This window comes from Acinonyx jubatus, chromosome A2, assembly GCF_027475565.1.
Source record: "Acinonyx jubatus isolate Ajub_Pintada_27869175 chromosome A2, VMU_Ajub_asm_v1.0, whole genome shotgun sequence".
Taxonomy (NCBI): domain Eukaryota; kingdom Metazoa; phylum Chordata; class Mammalia; order Carnivora; family Felidae; genus Acinonyx; species Acinonyx jubatus.
In genome coordinates this window covers 67,059,184-67,085,682 of record NC_069383.1, presented here as the reverse complement: position 1 = coordinate 67,085,682, position 26,499 = coordinate 67,059,184, and the positions used below count along the sequence as shown (strand labels likewise).

General features: G+C 41.2%; 1 protein-coding gene across 1 annotated transcript in view; it reads right to left on the bottom strand.

Annotated features, from left to right (window-relative positions):
• The window catches only part of COL28A1 (collagen type XXVIII alpha 1 chain), a 173,908-nt gene that overhangs the window by 55,622 nt on the left and 91,787 nt on the right, over window positions 1-26,499 (bottom strand). Inside the window, exons 26-27 of the mRNA XM_027071949.2 lie at window positions 12,302-12,370; window positions 7,712-7,780 (exon numbers count right to left, since the gene is read on the bottom strand). Coding sequence (XP_026927750.2) covers window positions 7,712-7,780; window positions 12,302-12,370 — 138 coding nt within the window. The remainder of the gene's footprint in view (window positions 1-7,711; window positions 7,781-12,301; window positions 12,371-26,499) is intronic.

Genomic DNA, 26,499 nt, shown 5'->3' with positions numbered 1-26,499 from the left:
AGTCAGAACAATTTAAGATGGCAGCATGCCAGGGCGCCTGGGTGGCTCAGTAGGTTGAGCGTGCAGCTTCAGCTCAGGTCATGATCTAGAGGTTCGTGGGTTCAAGCCCCACATCGGGCTCTGTGCTGACAGCTCAGAGCCTGGAGCCTACTTTGGATTCTGTGTCTCCCTCTCACTCTGCCTCTCTCCCACTCGTGCTCTTTCTCTGCCTCTCAAAAATAAAGAAACATAATTATAAAATTAAAAATAAATAAATAAATAAATAAAATGGCAGCATGCTCACCATAATTAAAAATGAGGTACTATTAGAGTATAAGTACTTTTAGTATATAACTGCTCAAATGAAATCTTTCACATAATTTTCAAATATTTGGTGATAACAAATCTTTTTTTTTTTTAATATTCAGCATTAGCACATGGCATTGAACATTATCTTATCTTTATTACCAAGTCTTTAGTCTTTTGACTTCCCTTTGGGAATTGGGGAAACCATAGTAAAGCTTGGGGCAGGACACCATTATCTTTGGAAAAAGTGACTTAAAAAATTAGTTTTCCCTTTGGGGTTCATGGCAGTGTGAGGAGTGTGATAGAAGTCAAGCGGACTTTTGAGACCGTCACTAGCCATTGCATAGGGCTGTATCCACAGTAAATAGAGAACAAATATAAACTGATAATGATGATTCAAGTGCACTAAATTAAGAGCCTAAAATCTCCATTCCGGTTCTGATCTGGGGAATAGACTATTTTCATTGGAAATGTAATGATGAGATTGAGAAGGGAAACAGCCTACCATATCTTCAGATTCAGATTGAGAAATTAAAAAAAAAAAAAAAAGCCATCCTTTTTCCTAACTGGCTTGAAGGAATGAAAACCACTCGGCACAGGAGGAAAATGAAAGCATGAAGCAGTGAGAAATGCAGATGGTCTCAGAGCCAGTGCCGGTTGATGAATGTAAGCTTTCCCTCACCTGTACAACCTATGTAGAGAATACTGTGAGTGCAGTGCTATTGGTTTGGGTTTACAACCCATGTAATTGTTTTTAATTTAGTTTAAAAAATAGTAAAAGGTATAAAGGTATAATACAGGTATAAAAGGATGCCTTCGATGTCTGAAAAACAGGTTTGTGGATTTTGATTACCAGGATCAACTTTCAGCCACAGCACTTCCCACCAGAAGCACCTTTGGCAGGTGTAATCCCAAAATGCTGAACTATTTTAAGGTACCTGTCACGTGGTCCTGATGACTCCTTTCGATGTAGAGGAATCATTGTGGGAATTAGAAGATCACAATATGGGAAAAGTATCAGAAGCTAATTCAAAGATGGTTTGTGGCATAAGCACACATATAATCTATGTTATGCCGTTAACTATATTCCTTATTGTTTCAGTTTAATTTTTAAGGTGTGTTCAGGTTGAATGCAGTGATTCTACCATTGCCAGGGCTAGTTTGTGTTTTAGTTTTGATGCTGCTCTTTGTAGTCACGAAGAACAAAGAAAACTTTAGGTTGAAACACCAGAAAGTCATTGTATTAAAACATGTGTGCGCATATATTTCTCTCTTAATCGTATTAACACTATCATACACATGGTTACCAGTTTAGAAGACTAGGAAATCTTCCTAATGTCAATGACTCTTAACCTTTCTGCAGGCATTTGCAACTTGGTGTAAACCAAATCTACCCCTAACTTTTCCCCCCTTAAGTCAATTTCAACAAATAAATCATTTCTATTTGACCCTTAAGTGGGGGTAATTTTCCAGGCTGTAATAGGTCCACTCTAACCAAAAATCTAGTCAAATGGATTCTGGAAACGCTTTGAAACTGATCAGGTCATAGGTAGGAGCCAAAGAGAAGGCTGTGGGACTCTCTGTGAGATGTCCACCACTCCATGTATGCTCCAAGTCTTTGAAGCTTTAGCCTTTCTGGTGAAAGGATCCCAGAAGGTGGCAAAAATACTTCTCAGTTAAAAGGGCTCTTTGAGTTTATAGAACCACCATTACTTTAATGCAGGTGAAACAAACAAAAATCTACCTAAGAAATGACATTAACCCTAAACATTGAATGACGAATCTTAGAAAGCTCTGGGTCCTAACGTAAATTTCTAAATCAGAGGGCTTTGGAGGGTAAAGCCATTTTCTTTCTGACTGTTCTCCTGCTGGCCCTGAAAGCTGAGCTGACTCACCTACCACCACACTCATGCTGGTCTCAGATGCTATCAGTATCCTGAGTAATCCTCTAGGACACTGACCCTCTCCTCATTCCCCACATGAGCCCAATTGCTGGCTTCTCTTTATTCCTGTCTGGCTCTTCCTCTTCATGCCAGGTCTGCCTCCCTCCTCTGATGTCATCTCTCTCTAGACTTTGAACCACAGCTGTGCTGCCAGGTTCCAGGTGGCTCTTGTCCTCTCACCCTGCCTTTGTCACAGATAGGAATGAGCATTTCCTGTTCCTCTCCTGGTCCCTCCAAACCTCAAGCCTCCTCCAGCTCTGTGGCTAATACTCGGCCTGTCTTCTCAAGACAAATTTCTAAATCATCCGCTGGTGCTCCTGATGCCGCGTGAAATAAGTAAGAAGATATCAAGGTTCTAAGGTTTTCTTTTCAAGTTAGGATAAAAGAATGATGAAGCCAAACTCAGTCTTTGTAAGCCCAGGTAACAGAGTCTCACACTGTCAGGATAGCAACTAGCCGTTCTGGAAGTTGCCATGGAGACTACTCTTATCTTGTGTTTGCTTCTGGAAGCACCAATATACTTCAGAACAACAAATCACTTTAACTTTGCCATTCTTCCTAGAGATGGGTTAAATTATGTGTGGCATTAATGCTAGCTCTTCACCAAATCTGTGGTTCTTCTTCCTGGTCACATAACTGTACTGCCTTTCCACAACACTAATTCCAGCCAGTAGAATGGGGGCAGAGGTGATGTATGTCAACACCTGCCCAAGACTTTGAAGAAGCAGGTGTGCCTCTTTCACACTGTCCCTATCTGCCTGCTGGGAATAAGTGGTAAAGAGGCCCAGCACGTGGAGGAAGCATCAATGGCAGATGAGGTTCTCTCAAATTCTAAATGAAAGAAAATTGTCCACCAAAAAGGAACACCTACCTTGGCCTGTTATGTGAGCAAACATACTGTATGTGAGCTCTACTGTTTTTGAGCCGTTATTCCTTTTGGAATAATGGAGCCAGGCCCACACTAAGTCACACAACCAAGATTTTATGTTGTAGAGCATGAAGTCATTTGAATGCCAGAATTCTGAGCCTTCATCCTGGAAAATAGAAAGGGGACTAGTGGAAAGTGAGGGAAGCAGGGAAGGAATAATAATGTGAGTAACCATAAATATTTGTTGCCTATATAACTATGTGCCGAGTCCTGGGTTAAATTGTTATACATACAGTCTCATTTAATTCCATCTCTTCTTTATGATATTTTAGGCAATTATACTATTATTATCTCCATTATTCAGATATGAAAACTGAGGCCAGGTTGCAGGACTGAGGAAGCCATGATTCAAATCTGTTGACTCCACAGCCAACCTCTGATTGAGTACTCAGTACTGTGTCCTGGGCCCTTTGTGCAATTTTATCTTCACAATGCCTTGTAAAATAGGCTGTCGTATCTCCATTTTAAAGATGAAGAAACTGAGGTTCAAGGATTTATCCAAGCTTACACAACTAGCAAGATTCAGCCCAAGGTCTGTGTAGCTCTCTCTCAAGCTCATTTTCTTCCCATCATGCTTTGAGGTCAGACTATAGGTAGAGGGGGGAGATCATTTGGATGGAGTTTCCCTCCATTTCTGGGCTCCAGTTGTCTTAGAGGTTAATCCTTTAACTCTATAACCATGTGACCACTCCCATCATCACTATTTACCCGCTTCGGAGATATTGGGATTTCTGCCAGATAATGTTCACTAGATTCCCCTAGCATGTCACTGAGGCTATTTTTCACACTGGCTGGGCCTAAATATCAGCCCTTCCTGTGTCACAGCCTAACTGCAGGGAGAGTTCCCTCAGCCAGGTTTGGATCAGTCATGCTCAGGCCTAAATACAGAATGGAAGCCAATGCCATAGAAGCATATTTTTTTTAAATGAGTGAAGGGTTTATGTCCAGCAGGAATTATAGTAGATACCAGTCCACAAATCTACCTCAGAAACTCCTGAAATCAAGGAGGGCCACTAGGAATCTTATTTTTATAAATACCGATTGATTGTCTGAGAAAAAGCACTACAGGAATGTCAGAGCTGATCAGGACACTGGAACTGACTTCAACAAAGATGGAGAGAGGAAAACTGGCCCACACTCTCATTACATCCCTCCTGGACTCTAGGAGGTTGGATGGTTGACATATCATGGAATCCCTTAAGACCCCACCCCATTTCTCCTCCCTCCTGACTTAATCTGGAGGATTACCGGCATATATATAGTCCATATTTAGGAAACGGTCAGTGTTCACAGTGGGACAAGATGGTGGAATAACATAAACTCCTGGTCTATGCCACGCTCCCAGATTCACCCATTCAATCAATAGACATTTGTAGTTGAGAGAAAGCAATGAAGTCTCCGAAGGAGCCAGAGATTCTTTGCAATGCAGAGCCAGCTGAGTCACAGTGAGGACTGCAGAGAAACTGCAGGAGGCTGCCCGGGTGCCCACGGGGAGTGAGCCCATCAGGTTTTCATGTTTCCCAGGACCAAGGCTGCCATGGCAACAGCCCTATATGGTCCCAGAGCTTCAGGAAAGGTAGGAAGAGAGGGTTACCAGAAGGTCACACTCTTTCATATGGAAAATCAGGAGAATACATAGGGGTATGGGAAGGGGAGGGCCCACATTCCTCATAGTCAGTGCACATCCAGTCTACAGATGGTAGACAGAGTGAGTCTTTGCTAATACCTCTCTGATCATGTCATCCTTCCCTAACTTTCAATTACTCTTAGGGTGAAGACTAAACTCATTACTGTGCACTACGTTAAGCCCAATTTATTCCATGTACTGCCCCTCCACACTCTCTGGAGTTCAGAGTGTGATTATTTTATAGCCTGTAAACTCTATGAGGACTAAATTCCTGTCTTTTCAGTCATCATTTTATATTGCACTTAACTTATTTGCCTGACACAGATGGTGTTCAATCAGTATTGGTTGGTTGGTTGGTTGGTTGGTGGATGAGTAACTGACTGAGACACAATATTTTGGCAACAGGGTCCTCTGGGTGGCTCAGTCAGTTAAATGTCTGATGTGGGATTTCGGCTCAGTCATGATCTCATGGTTCCTGAGACTGAACCCCATGTAGGGCTCTGCCCTGATAGCACATAGCCAGCTTGGGATTCTCTCTCTCTCTGCCCCACCCCTTCACTCTCTCTTTTTCTCTCTTTCTCTCTCTTTCTCTCTCTCTCTCAAAACAAATAAATAAACTTAGAAAAATATTTTAGCAACAAAATTAGGTGGGTGTTGGAGCAAATACCTCTGTGATTGTAACCCAATCCCCATTTTCCCTGTGGTTGGGACAGTATGAGAGACGGGCATAGATCATACCCCAATGTTAAATGTTACCAGCGACAAGGGCTTCCATCAAAGACTTACCAGCAGAAGTGAGTTTTACTAATTCAAATGGGTTTTTAGAAAGAGGTGGGAAATGGGCCAACAAATGAACATAAATGATATTTTACTCACCACATAGCCCTAAAATAACTTGGAGGAACACCAGTTCCCTCCCTTTTTTCCATGATGGTATAACCCAGGGTCAAGAAAATGAGGTGGCAGTCCTGAGTAAAATAGGCTCGCCCTGTTGCCAACAGGATGCCAGGCAATCCAGTATGTCTAGAGAGGTTCTATGAGGCCACCGTGGTCAAGGTTCACTGCCAAGTAGTATCAGGCCACAGTCCTCAGAGTGTATCTCATTTCTGCTAGCCCTGGATATGTGACAGTTTTAATTTTGGTTCCTTCCCTATCGTGGTAGGCTTCACGGTATCAGAGATTCACTCAAGATGGACTTTGAACATAGCATAACGTGGAGGGCATAATAAAAGACAAGTGGTGAGGAAGGCAGGGCACCTCAGTAGGTTGGTGAGCACTACGTGCAACCCAGGCCACTCCTTGTTGAATAAGGAAGTATTTCCTGGATCATGAAAAAGAAAAACTGGCACCAGATTTAACACGGTGGCAATAAGGAACTAACGGCACATGTGAATGGAGCTCCTGTTGGCGGAAAGACCAGTGATCGAACGTGGCTTCATTGCTTAAACAAACCCATGCAAAGGTATCTATAGAGCGTTTCTATCTTTTAACCGTAGAATTTTAAGATTAAGTATGAGAGCGATGTTGTTTACAAGGAAGCAGTTTTTTGCTGTATCTTCCAGTGCTAGTAAAATATCAGCAACATGTTAACTGTCAGGCCTTCCCTTGGATACTCAGCCCCACAGACGAGCAACTGTTATTGAAAAGACCTGACATGGAAGCCCCAGACATTGGGAGAGAGATAGAAAGATTTAACACAGATTCAGTGAGTTTTGCTTCTGACAAACCTCACTCTTTACACAGGAGTAGGCAGTTTATTTTCTCAACACTGGATTTCACAATTATTATCTTAAGCTCCCACTGTCTCCTACGTGCTAAGAAATTCTATTTGTTTTCTGTTTTTATTTTGTTGCCTTTTTTTTTTTTTTTTTGAGAGAGAGAGAGAGAGGGCACACAAGCAGGGAATGGGCAGAGGGAGAGGGAGAGAGAATCTTAAGCAGGCTCCACGCCTGCACAGAGCCCGATGCAGGGCTCAATCCCACAACTTTGGCATCATAACCTGAGTGGAAACCAGGAGTTGGGTGTTTAACCGACTGAGCCACCCAGGCATCCCAAGAAATCCTATTTGAAAAACAGTTTATTTTGAACGTTTCAATTTTTAAGAGTCAATACCAACTATGCAGGGGATGAATTACTCAGTTTCAAAGTTTAACTGTGGTAAAAACAATAGAAGTTTTTTAGGGAGAAACTACAATGTGAATGAGTAAAAAAAAAATTAAAAATAAAAATGAACATAGGAGATGTAGAAAAGGAAATTGTTTGAAATTACATTGCAACCATTAGATGCCAAATTTTGTCTGCTGAGACATGGGGCACCCTGGGAGTTGCACCTTGCTGGATAGGCTTATTGCTGCTGAGACAGAAATACAGCAGAATATACGTGGCTGTGGATTCCAATAACACAGACTCAGGGTTGAGAGCCACGGTTCTCACCCCAGATGCTCAGGAGAATCACCTGGGGGGCTTTTAAGCCCACAGTATTCAAGCACTACCCCGAGAGATTCAGATTTCATTCTTCTGGGGTAGGTTGTCAGTATTATTCATGAAGTTCCCCAGGAAGTTCCACTGTGAGCTAAGACTAGGAAATCTTAGGCTAAGAATGGAAGATACAGTTGAGGAAGGTAAGAGAGAGAGAGAGAACACACAGCTGGGCATAAATTCTCCACTCAGAGACCAGCAAGAACAACAAACCTACTGTAACACATTTCACCAAGCAATTTATGTAATGTCTAGTGTTCATGAAAACCAATGTACTTACACCATTTATACACTTCTGGATTGTGTCTCTAAAGTACTGGAGGTAATTTTACCCGCTAAGCTTATATTAAATTCATTTTATTATAGTCATGTTTTTATATTATCCATAACCTCTTTTCTCATCGTTCTGGCGAATTGAGAGATGACTCTCGTGCGTTCACATCCACTTACTTTAATTCCTTGTAATCCGTAGCCAGGGGGGCCAGGAGGGCCAGGCAGGCCTTTCTGCCCAATATTTCCCTGTTGGAAGATGAAGAGAAACCAAAGAGAAACATGAGGAGATTTAGGAAGAAGAAATGTATCTCTGCTCTTGTCTTCCTTCTTCCTTCCTTCCTTCAGTCCTATCAGGACCTGCATCTGTGCACCCCACAAGCTAGATCATATTTTTTATAAAGCAGTGTTTTTCCAAAAATTTTAAGCCACAGAATCCTTTGTGAAAATCTTACACATAATGCAAATGTAAGTAAAGAGGCAGGGCAGGGCTGCTTGACCGAAGACGAGTGTTGTCCCAGTCACCTTGTCTGCTTGGCCTCCTCTGGTTGAACCTACCACCAACCCCTAGAACACCAGGGGTGTGAAGGCTGCTCACACATAATTCTGTGTAGCCTCCAATGTGTTGTTTCATTTCAACATGGTGTGCTATTCACCGGGCTTGCAGTGAAAGGTTCAGTGGATCAGTATCAAACTTTTTTTTTTTTTAATTTTATTTACACCCAAATTAGTTAGCATATAGTGAAACAATGATTTCAGGAGTAGATTCCTTAATGCCCCTTACCCATTTAGCCCATCCCACCTCCCACAACCCCTCCCGTAACCCTCAGTTTGTTCTCCATATTTATGAGTCTCTTCTGTTTTGTCCCCCTCCCTGTTTTTATATTATTTTTGTTTCCCTTCCTTTATGTTCATCTGTTTTGTCTCTTAAAGCCCTCATATGAGTGAAGTCATATGATATTTGTCTTTCTCTGACTGACTGATTTCACTTAGCATAACACCCTCCAGTTCCATCCACATAGCTGCAAATGGCAAGATTTCATTCTTTTTGATTGTTGAGTGATACAATATCGAACTTTTAAGAAAATCTGCAAATGAAGCAGAAAGTGTAGCATTGCCCAGTGTGTGCATTCTGCAGCACAAGTTAACCCCACGCTTCTTGGGCAAAGTCTCCTGTGGTCAAATGAGATTGGAAAATGTTCTATCCCACCGTGTGTGCCTCTCCTTGGAGATCCCTAGTGCATACAGGCATACCTTGTTTTATCGTGCTTCGCTCTTGTGCTTCCCAGACACTGCATCTTTTACAGATTGAAGGCTTGTGGCAACCCTGTGTCAGGCAAGTCTATCCGTGCCATTATTGCAATAGCATTTGCTAACTTCCTGTCTCTGTCACGTTTTGGTAATTCTCACAATATTTCAAACTTTTCCATTATTATTATATTTGTTATGGTGATCTCTGATCAGTGATCTTTTTTTTAAGTTGATTTTTTTTATCTTGGGGGGCAGGGGGAAGAACAAGCTAGGGAGGGGCAGAGAGAGAATCCTGAGCAGGATCTGTTCTGTCTCGCACTTATTAAGAAATTCTATTTGTTTTCTGAGAGAGAGAGCACACATGTGCATAAATGAGATGCAAAGAGAGAGGGAGAGAGAGCATGTGCATAAGCAAGGGGCAGAGAGAGAGAGAGGGAGAGAGAATCTTAAGCAGGCTCCACACACAATGCAGAGCCCAACACAGGGCTAGATCTCAGGACCATGAACTCATGACCTGAGCTGAAATCAAAAATCAGAGGCTTAACCGACTGAACCATTGAGGTGCCCCTGATCAGTGATCTTTGGTGTTACTATCATAATTCGTGGGGGGGGGGGGGGGTGGAGGACACGAACCACACCCGTATAAGACAGCAAACTTAATCTATAAACGTTGTATATGTTCTGACTGCTCCAGCAATGGGGACATTCCCCTGTCTCTCTCCCTCTCCTCAGGCATCTCTATTCCCTGAGACACAAGAATATTAGGGGCTGATGCAGCTGGTGACCTGAAGTTGAAGCCAGTTATCATTTACCATTTTTAAAATCCTAGGGCTCTTAAGAATTATGCTAAATCCACTTGGCTTATGCTCTATAAGGAGAACAATAATGCCCGAATGACATCTGTTTGCAACACGGTTTACTGAATATTTCAAACCTACTGTTGAGGTTTACTGCTGAGGAAAAAAAAAGAAAAAAGAAAAAAACATCCCTTTCAAAATATTGACAGTGCTTGTGGTCACCCAAGAGCAACTGATGGAGACAGACAATGAAAGTTGTGTTGTGTTCATGCCTGCTAACACAACATCCATTCTGCAGCCCATGGATCAGGGAGTAATTTTGACTTTTAAGTCTTATTTAAGAAATACAGGGGTGCCTGGGTGGCTCAGTGAGTTAAGAGCCCGACTTCAGCTCAGGTCATGATCTTCCAGTGGATGGGTTCATGCCCACATCAGGCTCTGAGCCTGGAGCCTGCTTTAGATTGTGTCTCCATCTCTCTCTGCCCCTCCCCCACTCATGCGTGTTCTCTCTTTCTCTCTCTCTCTCAAAAATAAATAAACATTAAAAAAAAAAAAAGAAGAAATACATTTTGTGGAGCACCTGAGTAGCTCAGTCAGTTAAGCATCTAACTTCAGCTCAGGTCATGGTCTCGGGATTCTTGAGTTTGAGGCCTGAGCCAGGCTCTGAGCTGACAATGCGGAGCTTTTTGGGATTCTCTCTCTCCCTCTCTTGCTGCACCTCCCCTGCTTGTGCACTGTCTCTCTCTCAAAACAGATAAACATTAAAAAAAAAAAAGGAAATACATTTTGTTGTAGGAAATGTGAAGAATTACTGAAATGAAAACAAAGAATTTAGAATATTGCATAAACTTAGTTGATAAAGCAGTGGCAGCATTTGAGAAGACGACTCCAATTTTGGAAGAAGATCTGTTCTGGGTAAAATGCTATCTAACGCGTGCTACAAAGAAATCGTTTGTGAAAGGAAAAGTCAATCAATGCGGCTAACTTCATAGTTGTCTTATTTTAAGAAATTGTCACAACCTGCAGCAACCCCCACCTTCATCAGCCAGTGACCTTTAACATGGAATTAAGACCCTCTACCAGCAAAATGATTACAACTCACTGAAAGCTCAGAGGATGGTTAGCATCTTTAGCCATAAAGCATTTTTAATTAAGGTATATTCATTGGGCTTTTTTAGACATAATGCTATTGCACCCTTAATAGACTAGAAGGTAATGGTTTTATATGCACTGGGAAGCCAAAAAATTCATTTGACTCTCTTTAGTGTGGTACTTGCTTTATTATGGTGGTCTGGAAATGAACCCTCAGTGTCTCCAAGGTATGCCTATATGAATATATTAAAGCCTCTAAAAAGTCCCACAATAGAGAGATTAGTTTGACTTTGCTTATTCCAGAAGTTCCCAAAGTAACATTTGATGGAATAAGCTTTTGAGCAAGGCTGGATGAACATAAGTTACAGTACAAGTCAGTCTTTTTTTCTTTCCACTATAGGCAAAAGCTTTATTTATTTATTTTCTGATTGTAAGAGGAACACCTGTTCACTTGAAGAAAATAACAAACAAAAACTAAAACTAAAAACAGAAATAAAGATAACAATGAAGAAGGAAAAATGGACCCCTCTTTCCACCACCCAGTGATAACAACTACTAACATCTTGGGTATGTCTTCATCCATATCAAGTGATCCATAAAGTTAAGAAATCGCCTACTGCCAGAATGAAGTTGATGGACAAAAAAGGATAAACTAAGAATCGTGGTAATTCTGGGATCCTCAGAAAAATCTTTGACTCATAGAGCCTTTTCCCTTTCCTCTCTGATAATGGGGCTCTCATTCATTTCTGTGCATCTTGGTCGTGAATATACATGTTTGAAATTTGCATGTGTAATGAGAGGCTCCCTGACGCCCGTTTTCCCTATGAACATGCCTGATACTTTTTTATTTTAGTTTTTGAACAAATCAAAGAATTTTTTGTTGGGCATGTGAATCAATGGTTAAAACAGGGCTTCTGAGCCTCTGAACTCTTGCCATTTTGAGCTGCCTAATTCTTTGTGATGGGTGCTATCTTGTGTACAGTATGATGTTTAGCAGCATCCTGGGCCCCCAGCTACTACCTGCCAGTAGCACCCCTTCCCTGGTTGTGACACCCAAAAATGATTCCAGACATTGCCGAATGTCTCCTGGGGGCAGACCAGGAAGGCAAGAACTCCCTCATTGAAAAACACTTGATTAAGAGAATGAAAGATGAATAATCACCAAAATGGACATGGAAAAAGAAAGAGGAATAGAAAACAGAGCAAAGGGATCCAGAGGCAGTTTCTTTCATGTTCTATGGGGGCAATAAATCTGGACCCTTGCACTGAGGCCCTGACAGAGTGGACTACGCACATATGTCACAATAGATACATTAGCAGGTGTTCTGTTAAAAGGCCAGCAGAGGCGCCTCCGACCAAAGTGAAGATGTGCTTCTTAAGGAGAGCACAGCCTTTAAGAAACCTGGAAATATTTTGAGCATTTTGCAACCACTTCCTAATTTCTTTGGGGGAAATAAATGGCTTTATGAAATTATGATCTATTTTACTGAAAGCTCACATAATATGAGAAACTGAGACTTTTCATCAGCAATCAAGAAAAAATAAGTCAACGCTAAAATAAACATTTGCTATGAAGTTAATGTTCACTTGGTACCTGGCCTTCACACAGAGCACAGAATTTAAGACTCACCTTTGGCCCCTGGGTTCCTATGCCCCGAGGCCCAGAGGGACCTGGGGGGCCTCTGACACCAGGCTCTCCCTGAAAAGACACAATGAGTGACAAGTCACTGATTAAAGTGAAGCTTTATGTGGTATATTTTATATAAAATGTCATATTTCATATTAACAATATTCCATATGAACTTTCATGTAAGAAAATATATTTTAAAACCCAAACCCTTGAATTTGAGATATTAATTGGGGCCTTTTCTATCAGCTCACTTCCCTATACTTGACAAAGGGAATGTTATCGCCCTTTGTTTTCACTTCTTATTGCCATTTATGCAATCTTCCAGCCAACTGATATGGGTACACTTCAAAGCAATCAAGTCAGTTAACTTGTGACAACATTCCTAGGTACTTTTTTTCAGAGCTCCCTTCTCTGGAATTGGAAGTGCCACCATTGTGAGTGGAGAGAGAAAGACGAGACGAGAATAAAAAGAAACCATTGAAAGGTAGAGCTCCAACCCGAACTAGTCCCTCCTGTTCTTTCATATAACAAAGATTATGCTACTTGGGGTACGGATGAACTTTGTGATACTTCTGCCCCAAGAGCAGTTGAGGCTCCAGGAAAATTCCTATAAAGTGTTTTCAGAGTCCCGGAAGTGTTTTAGAACAGGCAACTAGCCCAGAGAAAAGGTAGGGCTTAATTGGGGTAGGTCCGGCCCTGTGCCTAGACCCATGTGAGATGTGAATGATAGGAAGAAGCAGAGAAATGGAAATCTCTTCATCAAACCACCTTCTATGTACCCAGCACTGTGCTGTGCACGTTCACATATGCTAAGCGATGTGATTTAGTACTCGCGACAATTCTGCATCACAGTGATGACTAACTTACCTAACTTCTCTGAACCTCAGTAAATTCATCAGATACACAGAAAGTCATACTTACATTTCATGGGGAGACAGAGAAGTGAGACAAAGAATGTGAGTGTGTCTATCACAACGTCTAGCTGAGTAGGCACTTGGGAAATACTAACTCCTTATTGCAGCTTTTGTCTTTAAAAAATTTTTAAGTGTTTATTTATTTTTGAGAGAGAGACAGAGTGTGAATAGGGAAGGGACAGAGACAGAAGGAGACACAGAATCCGAAGCAGGCTCCAGGGTCTGAGCCGTCTGCAAAGAGCCCAATGCGGGACTCAAACCCACAAACCGTGAGATCATGACCTGAGCTGAAGTCAGATGCTTAACCAACTGAGCCACCCAGGTGCTCCTCATTGCAGCTTTTATTAAAGAGGAAACTAAAGTTAGCCCAAAGCTGCACAGCTATTGAGAAGTAGGACTAGGAGGACAAGGAGAAGGAGGAACCCTCAGTTGCTGGTACAGACACTTAGGAAAAGTTTGGTAGTTTCTTAAAAAGTTCATCATCAATTTACCATAAGATCTAGTAATTTTACTCCTGCACCCAAGGGAAATGAAAACATATGTCCACACAAAGACTTACAAATGAATGCTTTTAGCAGAATCGTTCATAATAGCTACAAACTAGAAACCCTCTAAATGCCCATCAACTGATAAATGGATAGACAAAGCGTGGTATATTCCACAGTAAAAAGGAATGGACTACGGCTGTATGCTACAACAGGGATGAGCCTCAAAAGCATTAATCTCAATAAAAGAAGCCAGATATATGAGACCACACATTGCTTGATTCCATTTGTATGAAATGTCCAGAGAAGGCGAATCTATAGAGATAGAAAGCAAATCCATAATTGCCTGGGACCAGGAATAGGAACTAGGACAGGATTAACTGTAAATGGGCATAAGGGATTTTATTGAGAGGAAGAAAGTGTTCTAAAACTGATTTATGGTGAGGCCATACAACTCGCTAAATGTACTTTAAAAATCATTGAAAAATACACTTGGAATGGGTGAGTTCTGTGATATATAAAATATGCCTCAGTGAAATTATAAAGAAAAAAGGACAGAAACCAAAGCCAGGCTTTGAAGGTAAATCTCCCAAGCTCTTGTCCCAGGTTCGCTTTCATCCATGTTCTGTTAGGAGCTAAATACCTTATAGATTTCAACAGTGCAAAGATCATGGATTATAAGAAATGATGACATTGTTTAGCAAAATAGCCCATCCTTATTTAAATTTACTCTCTATGTATAAATCCTAAAGTACTTCTAGAGAAAACAAGGCCTTAAAAGAATTAGAAAGCATTTAAGCTTTATTTTATTACTGACTTAATTCTTTCAATCTCTCTTTTCATAATTACCTATTTTCCTTGTGCTTGCAGACCACTTTTATGATGTGGGTCTCCTGTTACCATCTCTTCCACTTAGTTCTTAGCTGCTTTTGTGGTCACAGGTACTAATTCTCTAACACCTCTCTCCTTCTGCCTCCCAACTTTTGGGTCTTAATTGACCCCCAGATTCTCCCGGCTTAAATGATCTCTCCTGTCATCAAAAGCTCTAAGTAGAGAACATGAACATGTCCTATATCACATACATTTCTGCTGTCTCTCCTTTCCTAAGTATCTCTGATGTGCCTTTAGAGGCAGTATATGTAAGTTCCCTGGGGGAGGGTATCCAGCTATACCTGACTCACACTCGCTGCATTTTGATACCCTCCAGCAAAACAGAACCCAGGTAAATATACTTCAGTAGATTTTACCCAAAATCATTCAACGTTTTATCAAAAATAATAATTGTCTTCTTTGCCTGGTTACTGTCAACTCCACCCCAGATACAATGGCTCCCTCTCTTGTGTTTCTATTCACCTCTCCCCTTCCACAGTGAGGTTGGAAAGCATATGGCTGCAACCTGCTATGCGATGGGGAGTACACAGCCCCACCTGGAAAGAATTCTGCTAAGAAAAACAGAACCTGTATTTGAGGAAGTCTCTAAATCTGAGGATGCAGAAACCAGAGGATGTTTCTGTACAACCAGAGGATGTAGAAACATGTAACACTATAAGAATAGCGTGGGGTAGTTCAGTCTGTTAAGCATCTGACTTCCGCTCAGGTTGTGATCTCGCAGTCAGTGAGTTCAAGCCCCGCATCCAGCTCTGTGCGGACAGCTCGAAGACTGGAGCCTGCTTCAGATTCTGTAACTCCCTCTCTCTCTGCTCCTCCCCAGCTCGCTCTCATGCATGCACTCTCTCTCTCTCAAAAATAAACATTAAAAAAAAAAAATAGCGAGGATGAGACCCTCAAGGACACAGAACTCATCTACACAGAAAGCCCAAGGAAAAAACAAAGGATGATTAACCTTTGATTAAAAGAGACTTACGAAGCATCTCAATCAAATGCAATGTGTGGACATCATTTGGATCCCAATTCAAACAAACCAACTGCAACAAATTTGTAAGACAAGCTGGTAAATTTGTTTTTAATTTTTTTAACGTTTATTTATTTTTGAGACAGAGAGAGACAGAGCATGAACGGGGGAGGGTCAGAGAGAGAGGGAGACACAGAATCTGAAACAGGCTCCAGGCTCTGAGCTGTCAGCACAGAGGCCGACGCGGGGCTCGAACTCACGGACCGTGAGATCATGACCTGAGCCGAAGTCGGCCGCCTAACCGACTGAGCTACCCAGGCGCCCCTCAAGCTGGTAAATTTGAACACCGGATATTTGGTGATACTAAGAAATTATTAATACTGTTTAAGGTTTGTTAATGGTACTACAATTACGTTTTTAAAATTTTTTAATGTTTATTTTTGAGAGAGAGAGAGAGGGAGAGAGAGAGAGAGAGAGACAGAACATGAGTGTGGGAGGGGCAGAGAGCAAGATGGAGACACAGAATCTGAAGCAGGCTCCAGGCTCCAAGCTGTCAGCACAGAGCCTGAACTCACAAACACGAGATCATGACCTGAGTCAAAGTCGGATGCTCAATTGACTGATCTACCCAGGCGCCCCTACAGTTATGTTTTTAAAAACAGCTTTTAATTTGAGATACACATACTAAACCTTTATATGGGAGATGTGTGGGATAGGCTTCAAAGTAATGCAGCAGGAGAGGGGGAAGAAGATAATAGAAGATTGGCCACATACTGATAGTTGTTGAAGTGCAACAGGCAAATGGGAGTTCATTTTACTAGCCTTTCTACTTCTATATGTGCTTGATAATTTTCAGAATAAAATGTTTTTAATAGTATTTTTAAAATCCATCAACAATATCTGATAACAATCTCACCAGTGAAGGGGAGGAAATGTTACTGTGATGTTCACCTTTAATGAGAAGAAGAATACAAGATTTTAAAGACAAAAATATGGCAAAGGGTAAAAGCACACAAGTGGATTCAGTATCATTAGAACGTACATGTCTTTGATGCATTCTTGGCATGTCCCAAATGTTATATAACTTTTAAAAATTAAGTATATGGAGGCAAGGTAGGAGATTTTTTTAACTGAGTAAATATTTCTTTTAAGAAAGAATTCAATACTCTACAATTTAATTCGTGGTATTTTGTGTGTGTGTGTGTGTGTGATGGTTTTGGTTAAAACTTCCTTCTCATTTAGTATTAGTCTCTCTCTCTCTCTCTCTCTCTCTCTCTCTCTCTCTCTCTCACACACACACACGCACACACACACACACACGCACACAGAGCCCAGATGTGAAAGCAAGGGGAAAAACAGTTGAAATTTGTTGTGAGTGTACTTTAGGCCAGCTTTGTCCACGTTTATTATTGCTACTCATTCTCTCTCTTACTCGGCTCTCCCTAACTCTCATCATGTAGGACTGCCTGCAGGCTGAGTGCCGACCTTGTGGGCACCTTGTTGCTCTTTCTACCCTTGAACCTTGGCCAGTGAACTCTGAAGGTGTGATTCCCATGTCACCTGTGGTGCTTCAGTGTTTCCCTCAAACAAGCTGTCCATCTTTACTCATATAACTGTTGACATATAGCTATGTTTTACGTATCAAAATAATCTTTTGTAACCTTTGACCTAGGTAAATATAATCTGAGATATGCATCTGATATATAGATAGTCTTCAAACCAAGTCTTAACATATTCTGCAGATGTTAGAGTTGGTCTGTAACATGGTATTAGGTAGGGTTGTTCCTTGGTGTTTCTGTACCATACTTTTCAAGAGGTGGGAATATCAGGCACTTAATGAATTATGTGAATCCACAGAGACAGAGTCTCTCTACTATGGTGGGGTCTTGAAAATGTATTATGTCTTTTGCTCCTTGGGCCATGTGTCCATATGAGGCCACAACAGTGGGTGAATGCATACAAGAAGACCATGGTCAAGACGGACTTCACCATTTGATAGCACCCCATCTGCCACAATGCAGCAAAAGTGGTACCTAAGAAGTACCACTTTCAGACATGACATTTTCAGACATGCAGTTTTATTGTCAGTGGATGGTGTGACAATCACAAATAAAAGGAATTACAACAGGGACTCGCACAGCTGGACATGCAGGATCTGAGAGTTATTAGAACCTGCAGAGGGAGCCCTTGCATTAGGAGATAATAAACAGGCAAATTCTGGAGTTGCCATTTTTAACTATATCCATCAATTTCATAAGACCACATAGCCTAAGCCCTATCCCTCCCCTTCCTCAACAAAACAAAACAAAAGAAAAAACAAAACAAAACAAATCGAAACTGTTTAGATTGCCCAGAGCTTCCCCTTGGCCCACAAAGAGAATTCTAGACTCAAGATACTCTTGCCATTTTCACAGGAAATGGCCAAGTTTAGAACTAACTACCTGCAGTACTTGTATATGTAATTTAACAATGATTCAGTGAAGGTTTTACATGGACCATAACCTTGTAGAATGGTTGAAAATCATTCATTGATTAATATCACAACATTCACTTTTTAAAAGAAAGAGAAAGGAACCAAACACATTATCGCATTCATTCTTTTTCTCATTTCTCTTTGCTCTGGTTAACATTAAAATTATCATAATTAATAATAAAATTAATAACAATTGGCATTTATTAAATTTATTAGGTGGCAAGTACTCTTCATTCATTATCCGATCCTATCAACATCAACTTACTTCATTTTATAGACTAAGGAAGCTGAGACTTTCAGATAAGAATACACGATTTCCCCAAAACCACATGGCCAGCAGCAATTCAAACCCAGGCCTAACTCCAGAGCCCATCTCTCATCTTGGCGGTGGCTGGAGCTAGATGCAAAACGCTAGCTAATGTCTCCATAGACTTTCTTCCAACCACCATTAAATGCAAAGACATGGCTCTGTAGCTGTGAAAGGCGTTTCCTATACTCAGTTAATCACACTCTCTCAAGGAGAAGGAAGAAAGCATCCTCATTTCAAGATCCCTGACAGGCTCACACAACCTGTACAGGTACCCAGCTGCCTAAGGCCTCCCTCTTCATTTCCCCGCCGTTGCCGTTGCTCGGTTTTGTGGCTTAACCCCAATTTTGTACTTAGTCTCATTCCAGATCTTCTGCCTACACAATTCTTATTTTCTCCGTGTATCCCTACTGCAATATACTTGATTTGGCAGAGTAACACATGCTGTGACTACTACTACTACTTTAGTGTGTTACAGTTTATTAAAACGTTTTATAGACATTATTCCACTAATTTCTTAAACCATAGTTGAGGAAATTAAATGACTTGCTGAGGTCTCACAGCTAGTAGATAACAGAGGTTTCGAGTAGAGCAGTGAAAAGGAAACAATCTATTATACCTTCTATATTTTATAAGATTTAAATAAAATATTTGAGAAGACAGTGCTCTTAGAGACAAAGGAGCCCAGTTAGACTGCCCCCCCCTCCCCCACCCACATTTAGACAAGGCTTTAATCACTCACTGCCTCTCTCCTGGCTGTGCCACTTAGGTCCCTGTCACTCTTTGAGAGGATGGTGGAAGCAGGTTACAGTTGTTCTAAAAAGGATTTCATGCTTTTCTACTTGGGCACAATGAAAAGCAAACTGAATTCCCTATGAAAAGAATTCACTTCTTAAAAATTTTCCAAGGAACAGTACTCAAGATTCTCCTAAATGATGAAACCAGGAAATGATTGAGTTTTAAAATAAGGCACAAGTCTGGAGCACCTGGGTGGCTCAGTTGGTTGAGCGTCTGATTCAATTTTGACTCAGGTCATGATCTCATGGTTTGGTTCATGAGATCGAGCCTTGAGTTAGGCTCTGCACTGACAGCGTGGAGCCTGCTTGGCATTCTCTCTCTCTGCCCCTCCCCTGTTCGCTCTCTCTCTCTCTCTCTCTCAAAAAATAAATAAACTTTAAAAAATTAAGGCATAAGTCAAAGCGATGATTAGCAACTGCTTAATGTTTTTTCCTTTCTGGTTTTTAAATAAAATTAAGATGTACCTACTAAGGCACCAACTACCACAAACACAAGCACCACTCTGGAACGGATTATCTAATGAGCATAGGTACTGGTTTAGTGACTGCAATACCTCCCTTGTGGTTGCCAGGATGTCAATGGAAATTTTAGAGGTCTTATTCTAAGTTTATGAATACGCAATCTGATACTGACAATGAGTATTGGTTATTGACTGGCCGTTGTCATAATACTCAGTCACTTCTCACTGACACCCTTTAATGTGAGAAGGGAGACAGCAACGATTTCTAGCACAATTATCAGGGAGATGTGAAAATAATTAAGAAGGTGCTGGAGGGGCACCTGGGTAGCTCAGTCAGTTGGGCATCCACCTTCAGCTCAGGTCATGATCTCACGGCTTGTGAGTTTGAGCCCCGCATTGGGCTCTGTGCTGACAGCTCAGAGCCTGGAGCCTGCTTCAGATTCTGTCTTCATCTCTCTCTCTGCCCCTCCCCTTCTGGTTCTTTCTCTCTCTCAAATATAAATAAACATTAAAAATTAAAAAAAAAAAAAGAAGGTGCTGGAAAACAAGAACACAAATCATGATAACATTTCCTTTATCATATTTTCCTAGCTTTAAATTTCAAAATATTTAAGCTAATTTCAATTATTCCAGGTAATTTCTCTCCTAGAACTTTAATATTCACCCCAAAGCAGCAGTTTCTCACAGTCCGTGATAATTTAAAAATTTGCTTTACGATCCAGGGAGGATCTTTCTTTTCTCAAAATCAACTCATCAGAGATGAACAAATGATTCCCCTATGCCAAGAATCTCATTGGAGAGAGAGTCTTTCTCATTTAGCTGAATTAGAAACCTTGAAAATAAAAATACTGATATTGTCCCTAATGACAGAAGAGAAGGCTCTCTTGCACTGATATTCAATATACTTCCCACTGGGGGCACACTCCTCTAGTCTGCATGATTGCAAATAGAAATGTGTTGATGGTGAGTTGGTTGGCTTATGTTAAGAGGATTTAGTGTGTGTCTCCAAGGCGGAAGGGAAGGATGTATGTGCTGCTGGGGAGAGCCATGCAGAGCCAGGAAAACAGCAAGGAGAGACGAAAGCAACTCTGCAGGTCACAAGACAGGCCGGAATGCAGTTCTGATTTTGAAGAACATGCATGGAACTGAATTGGCGGATAACCTGGAAAGGTCACCTCGTCAAGTTTTCCTGGTCTTGAATGTGACCTCTTTTGAAATCTAAAGGTCGGATTGCTTGGCATTTCAACTTGCTATGGCTCTGGCTTTAATTAATCCTGTTTTTGAGCCGATTGCCCTGCCTGTCACAATTTTGCAGTCATATTATGGGAGGTGGGTTTCTTCAGCTCCAACTTGGAGTTACAGACCCTTAATTTCACTGTCATTAAGCCTGCATCCAAGGCCAGCCCTCCTTGTCAGAGACTGTTCAAGCTGGAGTTTCTTGTCCAGTCCATACCCACCAAGAGAATCTGCAAATTCCGAATGCATCTCTGTGTGAATCGCTCCTCTGTTCTGCCACTGCTTGTTGGTGGTGTGCACATATGTGAGCCATTGCAGAGAACAGAGGGACAATTCAAATGCTGGGAACATTTTTAGAATAATGATACTCGGTGGAATTTCACAGAGACTTGCGTTTTAATTTATGACTCTGGGCCACTTTTGTCAAATAAAGCGTGTATTTACAATATTCAAACATTTAAATCTTTGGAAAAATGTTTAACTCTTTTGGGTTTGGGTTTATGCGTCCCTTTAATATTTACGTGATTTAAGTTTTGGTGATGGAAAAGCTAGGATGGAAAGAGAAACAATCCAACTATATACTAAATGGTGCTGAGATAACTGGAAGATAGACAGCTTTGAAGATTAAGCATCTGTAGGTCAGGGTGAGTCATTCTCTCTGCTCTGATTTCGTTCATTCATCCATATCCATAGTCTCTCCCTTACACATGAACACAACATAGTATCAAAACTGTTTGTATTGTAAAGGGGCAAGTTGTTCAACCTTTCCTGGTCTTGATTTCCTCACCTATAAAATAAGGGAATAGCTTAAAATGCCATGATATTCTGGAAATACTTAAGTAGTGTATAATATATATTTATATGGTATACAGTAATAATAGCAACAGCAACCCAACATGTGTTCTCTGCCCACAGATTTTATTCCAACCACTTGATGATTAAGAGGTCCCTTGAACACCCTAAAAGGCAGGTTAGATTTCCTCTGTGCAAGGAGTGGCCCAAGCTCACCTGCTCCAGAGCCTTAGGGAAGGCTTGACTTCCTCTCTGATGAGCTAGCACACTGAAGGGGGCTGAAAGGGCCAAGACAGGTGCATGGCAGAATGCACTTGCCCTTATAGAGCTCAGGAGAGCCACTCCTTGTATTTCTCTTCTAAGAGGCCAAGAATAAACTCTTACCCTCAGAGATGTCAGTGGATAAGGCTCTGGGTGACATGCACCTCATGAGCCTTTGCAGGTGAAAATACAGGATCAAAGAGTTATCTGGGCTTCTCAAAGGGAGAAGAGATTCGCATAATGATTGTCCCCAAATCACAAAGGGTCCTTCTCATCTAGGGGTCCAGGCAGCATTAAATAAGACCATGGAGCTGGCCTTCCCCATCAACAAACAAGTCAGTTTCCAGGGAACTGGGTGTTAGATGAGCATGTCCCGCTTACCAAGAAACCAAATTGTCAGTTCTTCCTGGCGTGTTTCAAAAGTAGGTTTTAAAACTGTATCTACCATCCGCTTGGAAGTGTACTTTCTACAAGAATTGTAGAAATCTTTCAGAAGTGCTTGTCAAAATTTGGATGCAATTCAAGGTCACTGTATATAGAAGCACTATACCCACTGATGTCATATGGAATTCTTCCACTTGGAAAAAAGCCAGAGAGCACCACAAGGGTGCAAGATGTCAGGGACTGCTTTTGATATGTTTTGAAACATAGGAGCTTTGATTCTAATGTCTGTGTCATATGCTAAACACATGTGCCCTTAACTAAATATCACAAAAACCTACCATAAATTGTCAACCTTAATGGTTTCCTCATTTCAAAACACATTTGTTTTGTAAGTTAATGCGCTAAGGCCAATATTTTAAGGTGACTACACAGGGTTTAAATGAAAAACATATCAGATATATATGTCTATACAATTACATACACGTACACACACTCCCACATAATTACAATTTCTCTGTTATTTTAAGTCAGAAAGAAAGGCAAGGAATTTTGTACACATTTGAGACCAGTGCTTTTGCTACCATTGACACCTTTAGGTATTTTAAGGCTCTCATCCCCACTTTACCAAATCAGAAGGACAAAATTAGGTGAAATTAAACTTTTCCAAACATTTTTCTTTGTGTGTGTGTGTGTGTGTGTGTGTGTGTGTGTGTGTGTGTTTCCAAAAGTTTTCTTCAGAGGAAGAGGCCGTATAGAGACTTTATGGCCCCTACAAAGACGAGAGGTGATATTGAAAATTATTTGAAAGTTGGTGTTTGCTTTTAGAATTTCCTTTATTTTCAAGTTTATGATCCATGTTCTTTCATTCCAAGACCAGCTCATACTCCTAACATCTCCTTCTAGGGACAGAAATTTCCAGGATAACACATCTTCCTAGTATCCCCAGGAAGAGGCCAAAGAGAGGAAAAAAGGCAGCCTAGAGGGTGGTGGGGGACAGGGAAACAGAGGCAGGTCCTGCAAATATTCTTTCCTCATCTCAGCTGGGAATGAGCTCTCAGCTTCTGCCTCCACTCAGCTTCCTGTGTGAGCTAACAGAGATAATGAGTGTCACTTAAGACACATCTCTGGCAACATGTTGGTTGTTTCAAAAAGTAAAATAGGCATGGGGTACCTGGGTGGCTCAGTCAGTTGAGTGTCTGACTCGTGGTTTCTGCTCAGGTTGTAATCTCATGGTTTGTGAGTTCGAGCCCCACGTTGGGCTCTGGGCTGACAGCGCAGAGCCCGCTTGGGATTCTCTCTCTCTCTCTCTCTCTCTCCCTCTCTTCCTGCCCTTGCTGCTCTCTCTCTCTCTCTCTCTAAAAGTAAATAAATAAAAACTTTTTTAAAAAGAAGCAAAATAGGATAAAATTTTGAAGAAATACCCTTTTTCTTTATTTCCCCCCTAAAATGTTATGATAGCAAATACAAGGGACTTTTAGAGAAAAACAGTAGTATATGAAATCATTTTGTAAATCTTTTTTAAAATTTATTTTAATGTTTATTTTATTATTTTTGAGAGACAGAGAGACATAGAATCTGAAACAGGCTCCAGGTTCTGAGCTGTCAGCACAGAGCCCAATGCGGGGCTCAAACTTTTAAACTGTGAGCTCATGACCTGAGTCAAAGTCAGACATTTAACTGACTGAGTCAACCAGGTGCCCCAAAATCATTTAGTAAATCTTTTAGCCTGTATGTTAAATAAACTGACACAGTAGAATATTCACAAGAAACAGATTTTAAAATGTCCTACGTGTATAAGTGCCTGTCTTTATTATCATTGCTAAATATAAAGCAGTAGCATAATAGTATAATTTAATATAATATGATGTATACTTACATAAAATATAATAATGTGCTCAGTGGAAATGTAAATGATCATGTTTCCACTAGAATACAAATGCATTCCAGTAGATATTTAATACATTTTATTTCATGCCATATTTTAAATAAGTTTCTACTTTCCTAACTGAAGGAATATTTATGTAATAACAAAAGCTCTTACCAGTGCTTCACTCAGAGCAGAAAATAACAAGATTTATGTATTGAAATGTCATTCTATTTTTAAATTTTAACATTTGACAGATTACCATGCGTTAAGGAAACAAAGAATACTTCAATCCCCAAATTTAGTATGGTATTGACACTGTCAAGGGGTGTTAGAGGATTGGATTCAGTTCTGAGTCAGACCAAGCCAGAACCTTGATCAAAGTATCTCAGCTGTGCTCAGCTGCACGTTTACATAGTACCTTCAGATGCAGTCTCTTCCTGGACTCTCATGGTTACCCTAACAGAGAAAGGGGGGAGCCAAGCTGTCCTTTAGAGATAATATTTAGTGCCATGGGTCTCCAATCATCTTTGGAGAAGGCAAAAGGGCATCTGCCTCACTGCACAGAAGCATCAGTAGGTGTTGTCACTCCCAAGTTCGACGGCAGAGACCAAAAACTCAAAATGAGAAGCTGACACGGAGCAATTACAACTTCTCTCACTAATGACCTGGAAGCATTTGAAAAGCTAAGTAGATATGCCTCCAAGGAAATATTTTTTCTTTAGAGTAATATCCTTCATTCATTTTCAGTTCATTACATGTTTTTTGTTTTGTTTTTTAATGTTTATTTTTGAGAAAGAGAGAGAGAGAGACAGAATATGAGTGGGGAGGGGAAGAGAGAGAGACACACAGAATCTGAAGCAGGGTCTAAGCTTTGAGCTGTCAGCACAGAGCCTGATGCAGGGCTCGAACTTATGAACCATGAGATCATGACCTGAGCTGAAGTCAGACACTTGAGCTTGACCGACTGAGCCACCCAGGCACCCCTGCAGTTCATTAGATGTTATAATGCTCCTTGTGTGTGGCACACCTACTTTCTGTGCCAGTGATTTGGCAGGGAATGAGACAAACAACCTGCCTTCAGGGAAACTTACACTTCCGTGGGATACACAGAACAGTAAATGAACAAGATGGCTTCAAAAGGTGATAAATGCTATGGAGGAAATATTCAAGGGGATGTGATAGTGATGGAGAAGGGGAGACAGGATTGTTCTTTGTTTAGGTGGTCAAGACCAGGTGAAGTGAGACTTGAGTGGAGGCCTTAAGAATGAGCCATCTTGGGGTGCCTGGGTGGCTCAGTCGGTTAAGCTTCTGACACTTGATTTCAGCTCAGGTCATAATCTCATGGTTGTGAGATCGAGCCCTGTGTCAGGCTGTGCACTGGGTGTGGAGACTGCCTAAGATTCTCCTTCTCCTTCTCTCTCTGCCCCTCCCCTGCTCTCTCTCTCTTTCTTTCTTTCTCTCTCTCAATAGATAGATAAATAAATCAAGAAATTTAAAAAAGAGAGAGAGAGAGAAAATGAGCCATCTTGACAGAGCCAGGAGCTAGAAGCAGGAATGAGCTGAAATAGGGCAGAGCAGTGTGGCTGGCGGAAGGCAACAAAGAAGGAGGCAGAAGCTACCATCAGGTCATGAAGGGCCTCACAGGCCACAGAAAGAAGGAAGAGCTTGTTTTAAGTGCAGAGACAAGCCATCAGAGTGTTTTTTGAGAAGGAAAGGAATATGATCTGTTTCGTGGTTTTAATGACTTTTTAAAAAATGTTTTTATTTATTTTAGAGACAGTGTGAGTTGGGGAGGGGCAGAGAGAGAGGGAGACAGAGGATCTGAAGCCGGCTCTGTGCTGACAGCAGTGAACCCAATGCAGGGCTCGAACTCAGGAAATGAGAGATCATGTCCTGAGCCCAAGTCAGATGTTTAACCAACTGCACCACCTAGGCACCCCTGGTTCATGGTTTTAAAATACCACTCTGCCTGCTAGGTAACAGAAGGGCCAAGATGGAAGAGGCAAGGCCATTGAGGAGATTAACAGCCCAGGCAAGAGATGATGGTGGTCTGCCCTGGTGAAGCAGAAGGAGAAAAACAGCTGGAATCAAAAATATGTTTTGAAGAGAGAAGGCATCAGCACATGGGTAGTGGTGAAAACCATGGGACTGAATGAGTACACCCAGGGAAGAGATGTCTAAAGTAGGGAAGAGGGCTCTGGACCAAACTCTGACTTTCGTACAGAAAACAAAGCAGCAAAGGAACATGGGAGTTGATACCAGAGAAGCAGGAGATAATCCACAAAGTTTATCTACATGTTCAAATTAGTGTGAGTTCCCCAGAAAGTCCATAGGTGAAGATAAATAACTATATATTCTTTAGACACCAC